Here is a 14,264-nt window from a genome sequence, read left to right as displayed (position 1 = left end):
GCCCAGTTTGTGACATCAGACCAGTGAATCAGAACACTAAAGCAAACATCAGCCTGACCTACACGCCAAACTCTGAATACCACAGTAATTACAGCTTGTTCCCACACCACACACTGAACAAACACACACTCTCCTGCAAATGCCAAGACGTTTCCATAATGAGAGTTGTAACTACTGGTCTCATGCTACAGAGAGATGTGTGTAGGGTAACTTTGGGTGTCTGGCTTGAGCATGTCATCTGATATTGATGAATAGGATGGTCAGGACATTATGGAACAGCGTGAGATTTTACTAAGAGCTTTGTTGAACAAAGCTATTTGTGGTTTATTTTAGCATATTTGCTAATTTAGATTTACAATTTAATTTACAATTTAGGTTGTACATTTATTTAGCATTGAAATGTTGCCTGCCTTCCTATATTTCATATTTCAACATGTTTCCGTCGACACATTTTACTCCGGCACTAGTTCAACTAGTAAAATTTGTATACAAGTTTATGTAACAATAACACATTCTGCTGGATCAATCGAGTTCTTCTTCTTCTGAGGTAAATTCCAGGCTTATTCCTCACAGTGCATCTTCCAAACTCAATGAAAAGAAGAAGAATGATGGAGCTTGATGCTTTGCTTTGAGGTGATGGGGGCGTTTATTGATTAGCGTGGTTCACTTGGATGATTAGCATGTAAAAGGCTGTGCAGATCATGGGTGTGGTCAGATTAAAGATAATAAGCAGACCCTTTAGAAACTGTACCTCTCGTTAGTTTCATACGGATTATATAAACAGAGAATATTTGTTTTCTATATGACTTCATTTTAGAAGTGGCAAGTATTTGCTGTGTTTCAGTTCATTTTTGAAACGTTTTCACAGAGACTGAGATGGCAAAAGCACACCCTGTTTGTTTTCTTTATTTTACAAAAGCACAAAGTTTTGTTGCTTTCGTGAGTGTACACAAATAAAAGTAGACTTAACAGTTTCGAGTGATGTATAATATATATCTTTATGACAAAAATCGACTAAAATAAAAAGAGTATTTTGAGTCTCTTTCGCACTAAGAAAAAAAAGCGAGGTGGTCGACCCCAGCTGGTCCTAAAGCTCTTGTCTGATCATAACCCTCCTTTTTCCAGTCATATTCCTCTGACCTTTTTTATTTTGTAATGTCTCTCAGCCAACTCTCTTTCTACAGCCTTTCTTCAAATCTCCCTCTACCTCACTTTCTCTCCTTCCCCATCATGAGTGTAGATACGCCCCCTACTGCTGATTGGTTTCAAGTGTGTTGTGGTGCTCGGGCCGATCCACTTTGAACAGCGTTTCTCAGAAATTGCTTACTGCACCTTTAAATGTAAATTGAATGTATGTGTCTTGAGAGTGTTGACTGCACTGTTACTGAATCTTCAGTACTATGATAAAACAAATAGTTTTATTAGTTGTGAGCTAGCCTTCCTGTCTCATCGTTTTATTTTATTGTCCGAACATACAGAATTAATTTCGGGTACATGAACAACTGACTCTTATGAACAACTGACTCAGTATGGGTGTGAATGTGAATATAGTGTACAAGGTTTTCGAAAGAAGTTTCCTAAGCTCCAAGGCTGCATTTCTTTGATAATACAGTAAATATTGTGATATTACATTTTAAAATAACTGTTTTCTGTTTTAATATTTACATTTGTAATTTATTCCTTTGATGTCAAAGCTGGATTTCCAGCAGCCATTACTCAAGTCTTCTGTGTCGCATGATCCTTCAGAAATCATTCTAATATGATGATTTGGTGTAAAACATTTGTTCTGTGCAGTTCATTGTTAGGAATAGAAGTAGGGAATGGAAGAGAAGAAAGGGATGTTGACAGTGTTTTAAACTCTAATTAAGGAATGTGAATTAAATATTTGATTTTACTTTGATCAAACAGAGCTGTGTTATTGCAATTCAGAAGGTAGACTGGGTGTGTTTCTGCAGATATTACCTTAACTATCTGGTTGATGTATTTAAAGAGACATTCTGTTTTATAGAGAGCAGCATAATTGGCCAGTGAGGTCAGTAGTTTGCTGAAGCATGTGCAGTCTGTCAGTCAGCAGCTCTTCTCAAAGCTAAAACCTGTTTGTGTTTGTATCTGGTTGATGTATTTAAAGAGACTTTCTATTTTAGAGAGAGCAGCATAATTGGCCAGTGAGGTCAGTTGTTTGCTAAACCATGTGCAGTCTGTCAGTCAGCAGCTCTTCTCAAAGCTAAAACCTGTGTGTGTGTGTGTGTGTGTGTGTGTGTGTGTGTGTGTGTGTGTGTGTGTGTGTGTGTGTGTGTGTGTGTGTGTGTGTGTGTGTGTGTGTGTGTGTGTGTGTGTGTGTGTGTGTGTGTGTGTGTGTGTGTGTGTGTGTGTGGCTCTACACTGAGGAATAGTATACATGTACGTAATCAGAGGAGTAGTGAGGCTTTATAGCAATCTTAACAAGGCCTTGTGTGTGCAGCATGCACCTGCTGTATTTATAACAAATGAACTGATATCATGTTCTTCCTCCCTTTGTTCTCTGTAAGGATCCTCCATGCAGAGTCTCTTTGAGTCTAGAGAGAGCAGAGAGTAGCCGGCCAGAGAACACTGTGTTCCTGCTCTGTACATCAGCAGGCTGGCAGTACAGAGGGAGAAGGGGTGGGCAGGGGGAGGGACACGCTGAATTAGAGAACGAGAGGAAAGAAGAGAACAGAATGGGGATCTGTATCTCCAAAGTTCAGTCTATGTGCTCTATACTAGTTGTTATAAGTTTGTTTTATATTTATTTTTTGGTAATACTATGGTTGCTGGATATTTACTATGGTAATATCAGGTTTATGTCCTGTGGTAATATCATGTTTTTGGACTTGTACTATGGTATTATGTTCTTTTTATATTTATCTTGCTGATACTATGTTTTCTGGACATTTACCATGGTAATGCCATGTTGTTGTTTGCACCACTGGCATTACCATCATAATTTTAAATAATGTAAATACCATGGTGTCTGATACCATCTGATACCATCACTGTACCTACCACAGTACTTTTTTTTTTGGTTACACTTTATTTTAATGTGTTCTTGTTACAGTTTAATACATAATTACATAAATAAAAAGTAATATTAATTCAAAACATGTACTTACTGTAGGATTAGGTTTACGGTTTGGTTTATTGTTAGTTGCTTGCAATTATGCATACTTTACTATTAGTACTATAATAAGTTTGTGTAACATGTAACAAGAACACTGTTAAATAATGTTTTACCTTTTTTTTCTTACTGTATATTTCTGTAATCACTCCCATATTCAAGATAAATCTCCATGTGGCTGATATTAGAGTCAAGTCACCTTTATTTATATAGCGCTTTTTACAATGCAGATTGTTTCAAAGCAGCTTTACAGAGATAACAGGAAAATAATGTTGTAATAATATTGTTGAATATAAAATTAAATGTCCCCTACTAAGCAAGCCAAAAGCCAATGGCGACAAAGGTGAAAAAGGCGACAGTGGCAAGGAACCAAAACTCCATCAGAACGAACAAAGAGTGTATGATTATGATCCAGGCGTCATTACAGGTCAGAAGTCAGATTGGATCGGAACATTATATTATGCAGTTCATCTGGTGGAAGATTGCAGTCATCACGTGCGTATGGGGACGAGTTTGTTGAGGATCAGTGCCGATGGCTGTCGTGTCTATGAGGCCTTCACAGGGGAGAGTCTAGTTGACACAAGCTCTGCTGACACTTCAGGGATTAAATTTAAACCAATTCAGAGCAGAGAAGCTCCCATCTTTGTTTTGTCTGTATAATCCCTGAACGATTAAATGAGGACATTGAAGATACTACTGACTGGTGTATTATCTTGAAGATAGTTGCTCCATGTAGAGAGTGATGAGAACAAAAGTTTCCACTCTGACCTTCACCCCACCACCATCTTGATATCCAGGCTGGTTTATAGGGAATCAATTGTGTATGCTGTTGAAATAATCCCATAGCATAGATATTCAGTTTGGACTCTTTCATCACAAAATTTCCCAGAGGAAAGTGAAAAGTGGTGTTGGTGTGGTGATTCCCCGGGACCTTTAGTAAGAGTTTGGAGGAAAGCACTTGGGAAGATGAGGCGAGTCTTTGAGTGGGTAAGCCGTTTAGCTGTATTAAAGGTTTTTCTAGACATATCATGGAAAATTTGATTCCATATATTTTTAATAAAGTACTGTAGGAGTTGCCAGAAGATTAGAGAAAGGCTCAGATAAGGTCATGTGTAGCATGTGAATTTGAGTGCTGTGAGGCTACATTCACATTCAAGAATATGGCTTTCAGAAATGTTTAGAGTGATAAATATGGTTATGTTTATTAACAGTTCATGAAGCAGAGTGACATCCACATGTAATTGATGTGTTTATCAGTGGGTCAGTGAGATGACTCACCTTTTTGTCCTGATATATTAAGTTATTAAAGAAAAATACTTAAAATGCAGTTTATACAGGGTTTTGAATACACCTCCTCTATGATAAACATGTTTTTAATTTCTAAATAGAAAAAAACAAAACATTTTGATATTTTATTGAGGCATACAGTCAAAAATGAACTGAACAAATTAATGAAAATAATTACTTTTTTGAGAATTTGTTGTCCATCAAATCAAAAAAGATGTAGTGCAGAAATGTACCGGGTAAAATAAATAAATGAGTAACGAAATGATATCAGAGAGGACCCATGCAGACCATCATGATTGCGTGTCATGGGCAATATGTCTCTAAAATATGAGATGGTCTCAAAATATCCATTTATTACCCTGCTAATTTAATTGGTGTAAACATGTCATATTGGTTTAGTAGGATAATAACAAGGCTCCAACATTCCATAAATATCCAATAAGAATCTCATTATAGCCCTATTATGTGTATATAAACAGCATCAGTAATGATGATTGCCCACTAATTGCATTGAGAGAATTGATTTTAGTGATACAAGCTAATGCAGTTTTATGTGTTTGACAGACTTTATTAGACATTCTCATAAAAAGCTATTCAACCTAAGACACGTTTTCTTGAAAATGTTCATTTTATGGGAGTTTTGTCAGCATTTGTGCTGTTTGTGTTCCCTTATGTTCCTACTTCATGTTGATTGTTAGTGAAGTTTAATTAAATGCAATACGATTTCTAACAGTGATCAGCGGTAGAGAACTGGTTTGAGACATGGTCAAGACTGTCAGGTTTTTTATTATTTTGACTTTCACTTTTGTGTTTGATTGACAGGTTAGTTTAAGAGTAGGGAGGTTCTTCCCTAAAGAGCCCTCCCCACCATCCATCTTGTCTGTGGCTTGTAGCTTGGGAAACGTGTGTGCGTGCGTGCGTGCGTGCGAGAGAGAGAGAGAGAGAGAGAGAGAGAGAGAGAGAGAGAGAGAGAGAGTGTGTGTGACTAAGTTTCTTCTCCTCAGCAAATTGTTTGTTAATGGAAACAGCACAGATTTTGCACAGAGTAGTATGTTCACAGGACAGTAAAGCACCTAAATATTGTAGTGTGAGTTATTGTGAATTATGCGTAATAGTAAACACTCTGGAATATGTGACATTAATGGCTTAATCTCGTAATATAACCGTTTTATGACTGTTACAAGTTTATTGCAGTATTGACTCTTATTTCTTGCTTTGTTGATTCATATTGTTTATAGTGCTGTGTTACTGTGAAGACCGTGTTCATTATAGAGTGTTCAGGTTTGATTCATCCATGCTGGACTCTTATTCAGCAGTGTAGTAGAGTTAACTTTATCACATTTACAGTCTGGATATATTATAACTAAGGGCAAAACTGTCTGTCCATTTCCCAGGGTTTTTTTATAGAAAGGACTGCCTGGGAATTTTTTGATGATTTTTCTTTATCAAAAAAAAAAACACTTAAAGCGAGAGAGAGAGAGAAAATAGATTAGAAAAAATAAGACCCTGTTGTAGGTTGAAAATGGTTGCCTGAGGAGTATGGGTATAGACTACTTCTAACTGCAACCACAAGGCATGAAGATATTAAGTTATTATAAACATTAACATCATGATTTTCTGTAAAGCTACTTTGAAACAATGTGTATTGTGAAAACTGCTATGCAAATAAATACATTTGAATTTTGACAGTGCAGATGTTTATATCATCGTTTATATCGCTCAAAAATGTGTAAACCTGAAATACACTCATACCCTGATAAACCACATTTGTCCTGAAAGACTAAAAACTGGGGCTGTCTGAGCCTTGGAACAGTTTCCCTTAGGAGGCAATTTATTGGTATTCATTGTTAAAATATTTTTCTGATTTCTTTCACCGACCTTAAAGGGATAGTTCACCCAAAAATGAAAACTCTATCATTTACTCACCTTCATGTCATTCGAAACCTGTATGAATTTCTTTCTTCTGATGAACACAAAAGAAGACCGTCCTTCGGATGAGATGTTAAACCGAGGTCCTGAAAAATCCTGGCCAAATTTGCCCAGTGGCCTCTGTCCATCATGGCCTACTAATCATCCCCATATATATATACTAATTGGCTTCATCACTGTCTCATCTCCACCAGTAAGCTGGTGTGTGGTGGGCGTTCTGGCGCAATACGGCTGCCGTCGCATCATCCAGGTGGATTCTGCACATTGGTGGTGGTTGAGGAGATTCCTCCTACTATGTAAAGTGCTTTGAGTCCTGAGAAAAGCGCTATATAAATGTAATGAATTATTATTAGTATTATTATTATTTTGTATTTTTTTTATGGGAACCAAAACTGTTTGGTTACCAACAATCTTCAAAAATATATATTTTTTCTCTTTTTCTTTTCTTAATGACAGAAAGTCATACAGTTGTGGGTGAGGGTGAATAAATGATGAAAGTATTTTCATTTTTGGGTGGACTATGCATTTAATTTAATAATCCATCAGCACTCATGGTCCGCTCTGGTCTCCTCAGCACTAGCCTTTGACCTATGACAGTATTCTTTGAGCTCATTGTGTTTGCATTGCATTGAGCAGCAATAATTGCATCATACATTTTTGGTGCTTAATGATGAAGCAATCCTCACTCTCATTTCTCTTTGTCTCTTTACAGCTGGACCCACAGACCGTGCAGTCCAAAAACTGGCATATGGACATCATAGAAATGAATGGGGTACTAATATATTTCTCATTAAACATATTGATACTTTTTGCATTATTGCATTACACGTAGTTTCCTGTGACTTATGTGGATTTATCTCATTACTTATTCCTTCTTAGATTAAAGTGGAGTTTTCCATGAAGTTTACAAGTCGGGACTTAAGTTTAAAGCGGACACCATCAAAGAAACAGAGTGGTGTGTTTGGGGTCAAAATCAGCGTGGTAACAAAGTAAGTGAAATGCCAAGCCTTAAGGTGATGATACATGGGGCAAGTTTTTGAGCAATGTTGTTGGGCATTGTTGCCGTCAACAGGTTACCAGGTGAGACAACAGGACCCATGACCGATCTAAAGTATCCAGATAGAAAATTTGTTGTCCAATCTCAATGGGAAAAAGCCAAAGCATCAATTTGCCCGGTAACATTGCTCTAAAAAGTTGTACCATCACCTTTAAAGTCAGAATGAAATGAAAATTCACCCTATCTGTTTTCTAAATGAAGGATGTTGATTTCATTGTGAATTTGTCTGTACATTTGTTTTATTTTTTTACCTCATAGTAGTAGGCCTCCTTCGGTCATTTGTCGACCATGCATATTGCGCCCTAAGAGTTTGTAGTGTTGAAACTAAAACAGCATCATCGGTGGCTGGTGAGACCGATGCGGGAGTGACAGTCTCTGCTGCACAACGTGCAGATGTAGTTGGTCGTGGGTGGATGTCCGTGTGCGCGTGTCTTCTGCCTGGCTCTCCTCTCTTCTGGTAGTTTCAAGATCTTCTCCTCGCCTGTATTTAGCTGTTTCTTGAGCAGGTAGCCCCAGCTGCACATCAACAATCTCTGTGTTGATGTGAGGGCTTTCATGTCACGCTTGCAGACATCTTTATATCTCAACTGGGGGCGACCTTGGGGTCTTTTGCCAGATCCACGTTCACCATAGAGGATGTCCTTGGGGATCCGCCCGTCTTCCAAACAGCAAACGTGGCCAAGCCAGCGCAGTCTGCGTTGTCTGAGCAGCGTGTACATGGTGGGGAGGCTGGCACAGGCAAGAACCTGGGCATTGGGCACTTTGTCGTTCCAGTTGATGCCAAGGATACGGCGGAGACATCGCATGTGGTAACTGTTCAGCTTCTGCTCTTGTTTGGCATATGTTGTCCAGGATTCACTCCCGTACAGGAGGGTGCTGACTATGCAGGCTTTATACAGTGCCATCTTGGTTTGGGTGGTCAGCTTGGCGTTCTCCCAGACGCGAGTGGCCAGTCGTCCTAGGGTTGTTGCGGCCTTTCCGATGCGTTTTTTGATTTCGGCATCTAAGGAAAGGTTGTCGCTGATGGTGGAACCCAGGTACATGAACTGGTGGACCACTACAAGCTCGTAATTGTCGATGGTGATGACAGGTGGTGTGTCCACATCTTGGCCTAGCACGTTGGTCTTCTTCAGATTGATGGTTAAACCGAAGTCTTTACAGGCCTGGGAGAATCTGTCCATCAGACACTGTAGATCTTGTTCAGTGTGAGAGGTGACTGCTGCGTCATCGGCAAAAAGCATGTCTCTAATGATGATCTCACGCACCTTGGTTTTTGCTCTGAGTCTTGTGATGTTATAGAGTCTACCGTCTGATCTTGTGTGCATGTACACCCCTTCGGTTGAATTCCCAAAAGCATGTTTCAGAAGAATGGAGAAGAGGATTCCGAAGAGGGTTGGAGCACAAGCTTGGTTCACGCCGTTTTCGATGTCAAATGGTTCAGACATGCTGCCATCGTACTACATGGTCTCCTTCATTCCGTCGTTTGTTTTGTAGGTCTCCTACAACAGGTTTACATGCAAGGTCAAAAACGCTTTATTTTATTTTACTCATGATATACATCACCACATTTTTCAATGATTCTCAAACAACTCGATGGATGAATCAATCTCTTTAATCCCACCTTTCCACAAGCTACTCTGCTCTGATTGGCCAGATGGCCCAGTCTGTAGTGATTGGTCTACTGCTTACACCGTATTTCAGAAGCTGAACTCCTATTATCATAACTAAACTTAGTCAAGTCAAGTCACCTTCATTTATATAGTGCTTTTAACAATATAGATTGTTTCAAAGCAGCTGTACAGTGATAATAGGAAATTAAAGTAACAGAAATTGTTTTGGCTTTACAGCAGCTCTAGAATAAAGTTATTGTCTAGCTAAAGTTCGTTTTGATTGATTCACTTCCGTTGCAAAGTTCATTAGTTATTAACTTAGGGACCGTTAACACGACACCGTTCTAACAGAGAACTCTTAATGCGATCCGGCCGCTCACTTGCACAAAACAGTAGTCAAGGGTAACCAAATGGTTTGGTTACAACATTCTTCAAAATATTTTCCTTTGCGTTTCACAGAAGGAAAGTAAGTCATACAGGTTTGGAATGACATGAGGGAAAGTAAATTATGACAGAATTTAATAGCAGTAAATTTGCTTCATCATAACTCAAAATCAATGTTTTACAGTCAAGTTAATTTCTATGTGACAAAAATGCAATTTTAAGTTTGTTAACTCCATTTACCATGTATTCAATAATATATATATCATCATTTGTTTCTGTTCTTTTTTATTTATTAATTTATTGACTCCAATTTAAGGCCCTATAACCCAGCAAAACATTCACATGGTAACTTGGGGCCAGATGGGCTGGATTTGTCCAGGGCTGAATTTTATCCCCAGTCCAGCCCTGCTGAGCAGCAATATTTTTCATTCATAAAAAAGCCTGCACAGTTGTTTTCTGTATGTTTAGATTGTTTACATCATGTACACTTATTTTGCCTGTTGTTGTTCCACAGGCGCGAACGATCTAAGGTGCCATACATTGTGCGGCAATGCATTGAGGAGGTGGAGAAGAGAGGTATTGATGAAGTTGGCATTTACAGGATCTCTGGAGTGGCCACAGACATCCAGGCTCTCAAAGCTGCGTTTGACGCCAGTAAGAGACTCTTAGCCAATCACACTTCACACGCTCAAACTAGGATATGACAACTACTATATATGCAGAAGTACAAAATGAGCCTTAAAATCTAGTTTTTAATGTTGTTTATATGTCTATAGGGCGTTTTTAATATGCTTTAAGACAAACCATGTGCAAATTCATCAGTCAACATCATTGCTGTGTACTTTCTTCTAAAAAATGCAGTTTACCAAAGACAGTCTCAAAGACTCATACCGTCACAAACATGTTGTAACCAATCCCGTCAACATGCAGGGCGTGCTTTAGCATCATTAACTATGCTGCGAAGCAAGGGCGTCTCAAGAGAAGCCAGATTCTCCTGGTATATTGTTCTGTTGATATGAAAAATCTGGTACATTTGGCAATATAGCGGGTGAATTGTATGTATATAATGTATATTACAATGTTATGAAGATCTATATCCCTTTCTCCACTGATGTTCTAAGTTGCTCAAAGTGTTTCTTCTTAGGATGTTGATTTTTAGAAGGCAGCTTTCTGACTCTGAGATGGCGAATGGGAACATGGTTTGTGTAACATTAACAACACATTATTAACTGTTTGTTAATGTAGTCAAGCCAAATGTTAATCATATCAATTAACGTTATGTTTTCGACGTAGAGAGCGATACATAAAACGCAATAATTCGCTCTTTCACTTCTTCTGAATCAGTTTCTGTTTCAAACATATATGGCTGAATTAAACCATTATTTCCACTTGCTATTGTGTAGAGTTTACTACAGTAAATATGAATCATGTATTCTGAGATTATGTGATTGAGTGGAGGCGGGGACAAATATGCATATTCGTGGATCCATGTATACTAAATGAATCAAGTGTGTAGAGTTACATTCAAGTTATTTTAAGGCATGAAGAAATTATTTTCATAGGAATTTTTGACAAAAACTATTGACTACAGGAGGACTTTATTTTTTTATGTGGACATGGTGGTATCTTTGCAATCTGATTTGAATCTGTTGTGGGCGGGGATGGCATGGCAGTTTGCATCAGCTTCGCACAGAGTGGCTTTTAATCTGGTGCAAAAAACAGATCCCTTCCCTTATTTTTCTCCACTTTGACTTTTCTTGATTATTTCCCATCAGTCTCTTTTTGGTTTCTGTTTACTCTCTCTGTTTTTTGTAAGGTCTGTGTATTGAGTCTAAAAGCAGCAACAGTGTTGTGGGAAAGGCCATGCAGAGGCCTGACCCCCTCCAGCTGTCAGCTGGCTCAATAAACTCACACAGAGTCTGCAGGAAGTATCCAGAGCCGTACCTTAAGATAACATATATGTGTTACTCACTATTATGTCATATGTCATGCCAGGAGCTTATTACTCAACCTGCATTTGTTATGTGGCAAATAATTTACACAATTCTCTCTCTCTCTCTCTCTCTCTCTCTCTCTCTCTCTCTCTCTCTCTCTCTCTCTCTCTCTCTCTCTCTCTCTCTCTCTCTCTCTCTCTCTCTCTCTCTCCGTCTCTCCGTCTCTCTCACTCAGATACCAAAGATATCCTGATGATGTTAAGTGATATGGACATTAATGCTATAGCAGGGACACTGAAATTGTATTTCAGAGAGCTGCCAGAACCTCTTCTCACAGACCGGCTGTACCCGGCCTTCATGGAGGGCATTGGTATGACTTTTCATATGTGATCTTTCACATTTATTGTTTCAACATCCTAAAAGAGCATTAAAACATTTTTATACTATTTATTTTTATGTTATAACAGTGTGATATGTAGTAAATAGGGTCATTTGAATCCATATGATTTAGTGTAATAATATCATCACACTCCTCTTGATCACAGCTCTATCAGATCCTGCAGCAAAAGAAAACTGCATGATGCATCTGCTGCGGTCACTACCAGACCCAAATCTCATCACTTTCCTCTCCCTACTGGAACACCTGAAGAGGTAAGAGCCCACACACAGTGTTTCCTGAGCAGCAAATAAGAATATTATAATGATTTAATGAATTTTTTTTTTTTTTTTTTTTTTTGTAATAATATTTGTGACCCTGGATCACAAAAAACAGTCACAAGTACCAAGGGTATATTTGTGGCAATAGCCGACAATACATTGTATAGGTCAAAATTATCGATTTTTCTTTTATGCTAAAAATCATTTGGATATTAAGTAAAGATCATGTTCCATGAAGATATTTAGTAAATTTCCTAACGTAAATATATAAAACATTTATTTATTTTTCTGAGTGAATGTAGCACAATCACAAACATGAATGTAGAACTTTAAAGGCGATTTTCTCAATGTTTAGATTTTTTTGCACCCTCAGATTCCAGATTTTCAAATAGTTGTATCCCGGCCAAATATTGTCCTATCCTAACAAACCATACATTAAACATAAATGGAAAGCTTATTTTTTCAGCTATCATATGATGTATAAATCTCAATTAAAAAAAAATGACCCATGTGACTGGTTTTGTGGTCCAGGGTCACATTTCACAATATTACTGTTTTTAACAAATACAGATGATACTCAACCAGAATGCTTTTTAGGCCGCCACGGGTACCGCCATGGTTGCGGCGGGAAATGCGTTTCTGCTCTTAATCCCTAAGAGTCACTATAACCATAGATTTTCACGTTTCACATGTGGATGTTTCACAGTTTTTGCGAGCAGCAGTCAACTGCGCCATTTGGAGATTACAAAAAATAAATACTATCAATAAAATACTATCATTCATTTAGAATGAATTCAAACAGAACAGTAGCCTAAATGTCAAAATTGTTTACTTTTTCATGGACTAAGTACTAATGGCGAGGTACTAATACCCCGCTTTATAAAAAAAATATTCTTAATATGTATTCTGTTAATTTCTCCTTGTAATAAAATAAAAAAAAATATAGAAATGTGAATTATATAGGCTACACATTTGGAGTATTAAGAGTGATAGCGTAGTTTTAACAGTGATAAGGCAGAAGCCTTGGGGGCAGCGCTATATATCATGTACCGTAGCCATGCTACAGGTGATCTGAGTTCAATTCCCGGGCTCGAGGTTCAGGCTCTTGGAACTACATAATTATTTTGTCTCTAGTTTAATATTTGTCACAAATAAAAATTTATTAATTTATTGATTCGAAACACTTTCCGATGTAAAACAACATTTTAAATATTTCCCCTTCAATGATGTTTGCTGACATCAATAGATTAATAAAATTTTCTGACAGCATTAATTAAGAGCAGAGTTTTTCTTTGCCTCTCTCTCGGACACGCTGGATCTCTTCCAGCAAGTTTTTTTGTCTCCCTTCGCTGATGTGCTCCCTCTCTCATGTAGGTAATGAAATTAAATGTTCACAAATGGAAGAAAGAAACACTTCATATTATATAATATAATTATATAATATAATTGTATATAATTATACTGTATATGCCGCTGCGCATCATACACACCAATTACAAAAACAAACTGTAACAAATTATTTAGCCTTTTTTCCATAAAAGTTGACCGCCACGTTCCTCAACAGTTCATGTTAGGTAATACCAGATTGTTGACAATAATAACACACGGCTGAAACATTCTAAACCCTACAAAACTAATTGAAACGCTTAATAAGATTGGACACATTGAGGCATTTATCCTGAAACGAACTTTGCCTTTGCCTGCTCTTTAAGTTAAAACACATTATCAGGCAGGCTATCTGACACTTTTTTACATCTTTATATTGTCCTACACTATCCTTCCCAATCCCCCATATCTATTAGGAGCGTCTGAGACAGACAAACAAAGAGAATTCACGCAAGATCATTTCATAGTGTACGCCCAAGCACGTTTGACCCCCAAATTCTGGTTCGTTTGACTAGTGTGATCTCTGCGTACTGTGCACGGACGCGGTTCGCGATTAAGTTGGGCTCGGGTGCAGTACGCTTGTAGTGTGGCCCAACTCTGCTGAGACCCTCTGAGTCAGAGAGCAGTAAGGCCCACATCACGCTGGTCTCCGACTTCTGGTCCGACAATGTCATTGCACACAGTCCTGACTTACTCAGTGAATCCTCATGTCAAGAATTTTACAGTGTATGGAAAGGACTCGTGGAGCATGGATAGATTGTATATCGCTATAATGTGTTGTGGTTTGGTGTGTTTAAAAGTTTAAAGATGCACATCAGTGCTCTGCTTATAGCTTTCAGTGTACCATTATTACAGTGAAACTGTGTGCATGCATGACCTGTTGAAAT

The 14,264-nt window shown here is 38.1% G+C and overlaps 1 protein-coding gene across 6 annotated transcripts in view; it reads left to right on the top strand.

Annotated features, from left to right (window-relative positions):
- abr (ABR activator of RhoGEF and GTPase) overlaps positions 1 to 14,264 on the top strand; it is a 320,646-nt gene that overhangs the window by 302,418 nt on the left and 3,964 nt on the right. For all 6 annotated transcript variants that reach the window (XM_077231905.1, XM_077231903.1, XM_077231907.1 and 3 more), the window contains 5 exons: positions 7,062 to 7,121; positions 7,229 to 7,338; positions 9,915 to 10,054; positions 11,570 to 11,704; positions 11,880 to 11,985. In XM_077231905.1, the coding sequence (XP_077088020.1) occupies positions 7,062 to 7,121; positions 7,229 to 7,338; positions 9,915 to 10,054; positions 11,570 to 11,704; positions 11,880 to 11,985 (551 nt within the window). The remainder of the gene's footprint in view (positions 1 to 7,061; positions 7,122 to 7,228; positions 7,339 to 9,914; positions 10,055 to 11,569; positions 11,705 to 11,879; positions 11,986 to 14,264) is intronic.

This window comes from Siphateles boraxobius, unplaced genomic scaffold, assembly GCF_051911475.1.
Source record: "Siphateles boraxobius isolate OS27281-9 unplaced genomic scaffold, OSU_SipBor_1 16, whole genome shotgun sequence".
Taxonomy (NCBI): Eukaryota; Metazoa; Chordata; class Actinopteri; order Cypriniformes; family Leuciscidae; genus Siphateles; species Siphateles boraxobius.
The sequence above is the reverse complement of the archived record's forward strand: the minus strand, read 5'-3'. Positions and strand labels throughout refer to the sequence as shown.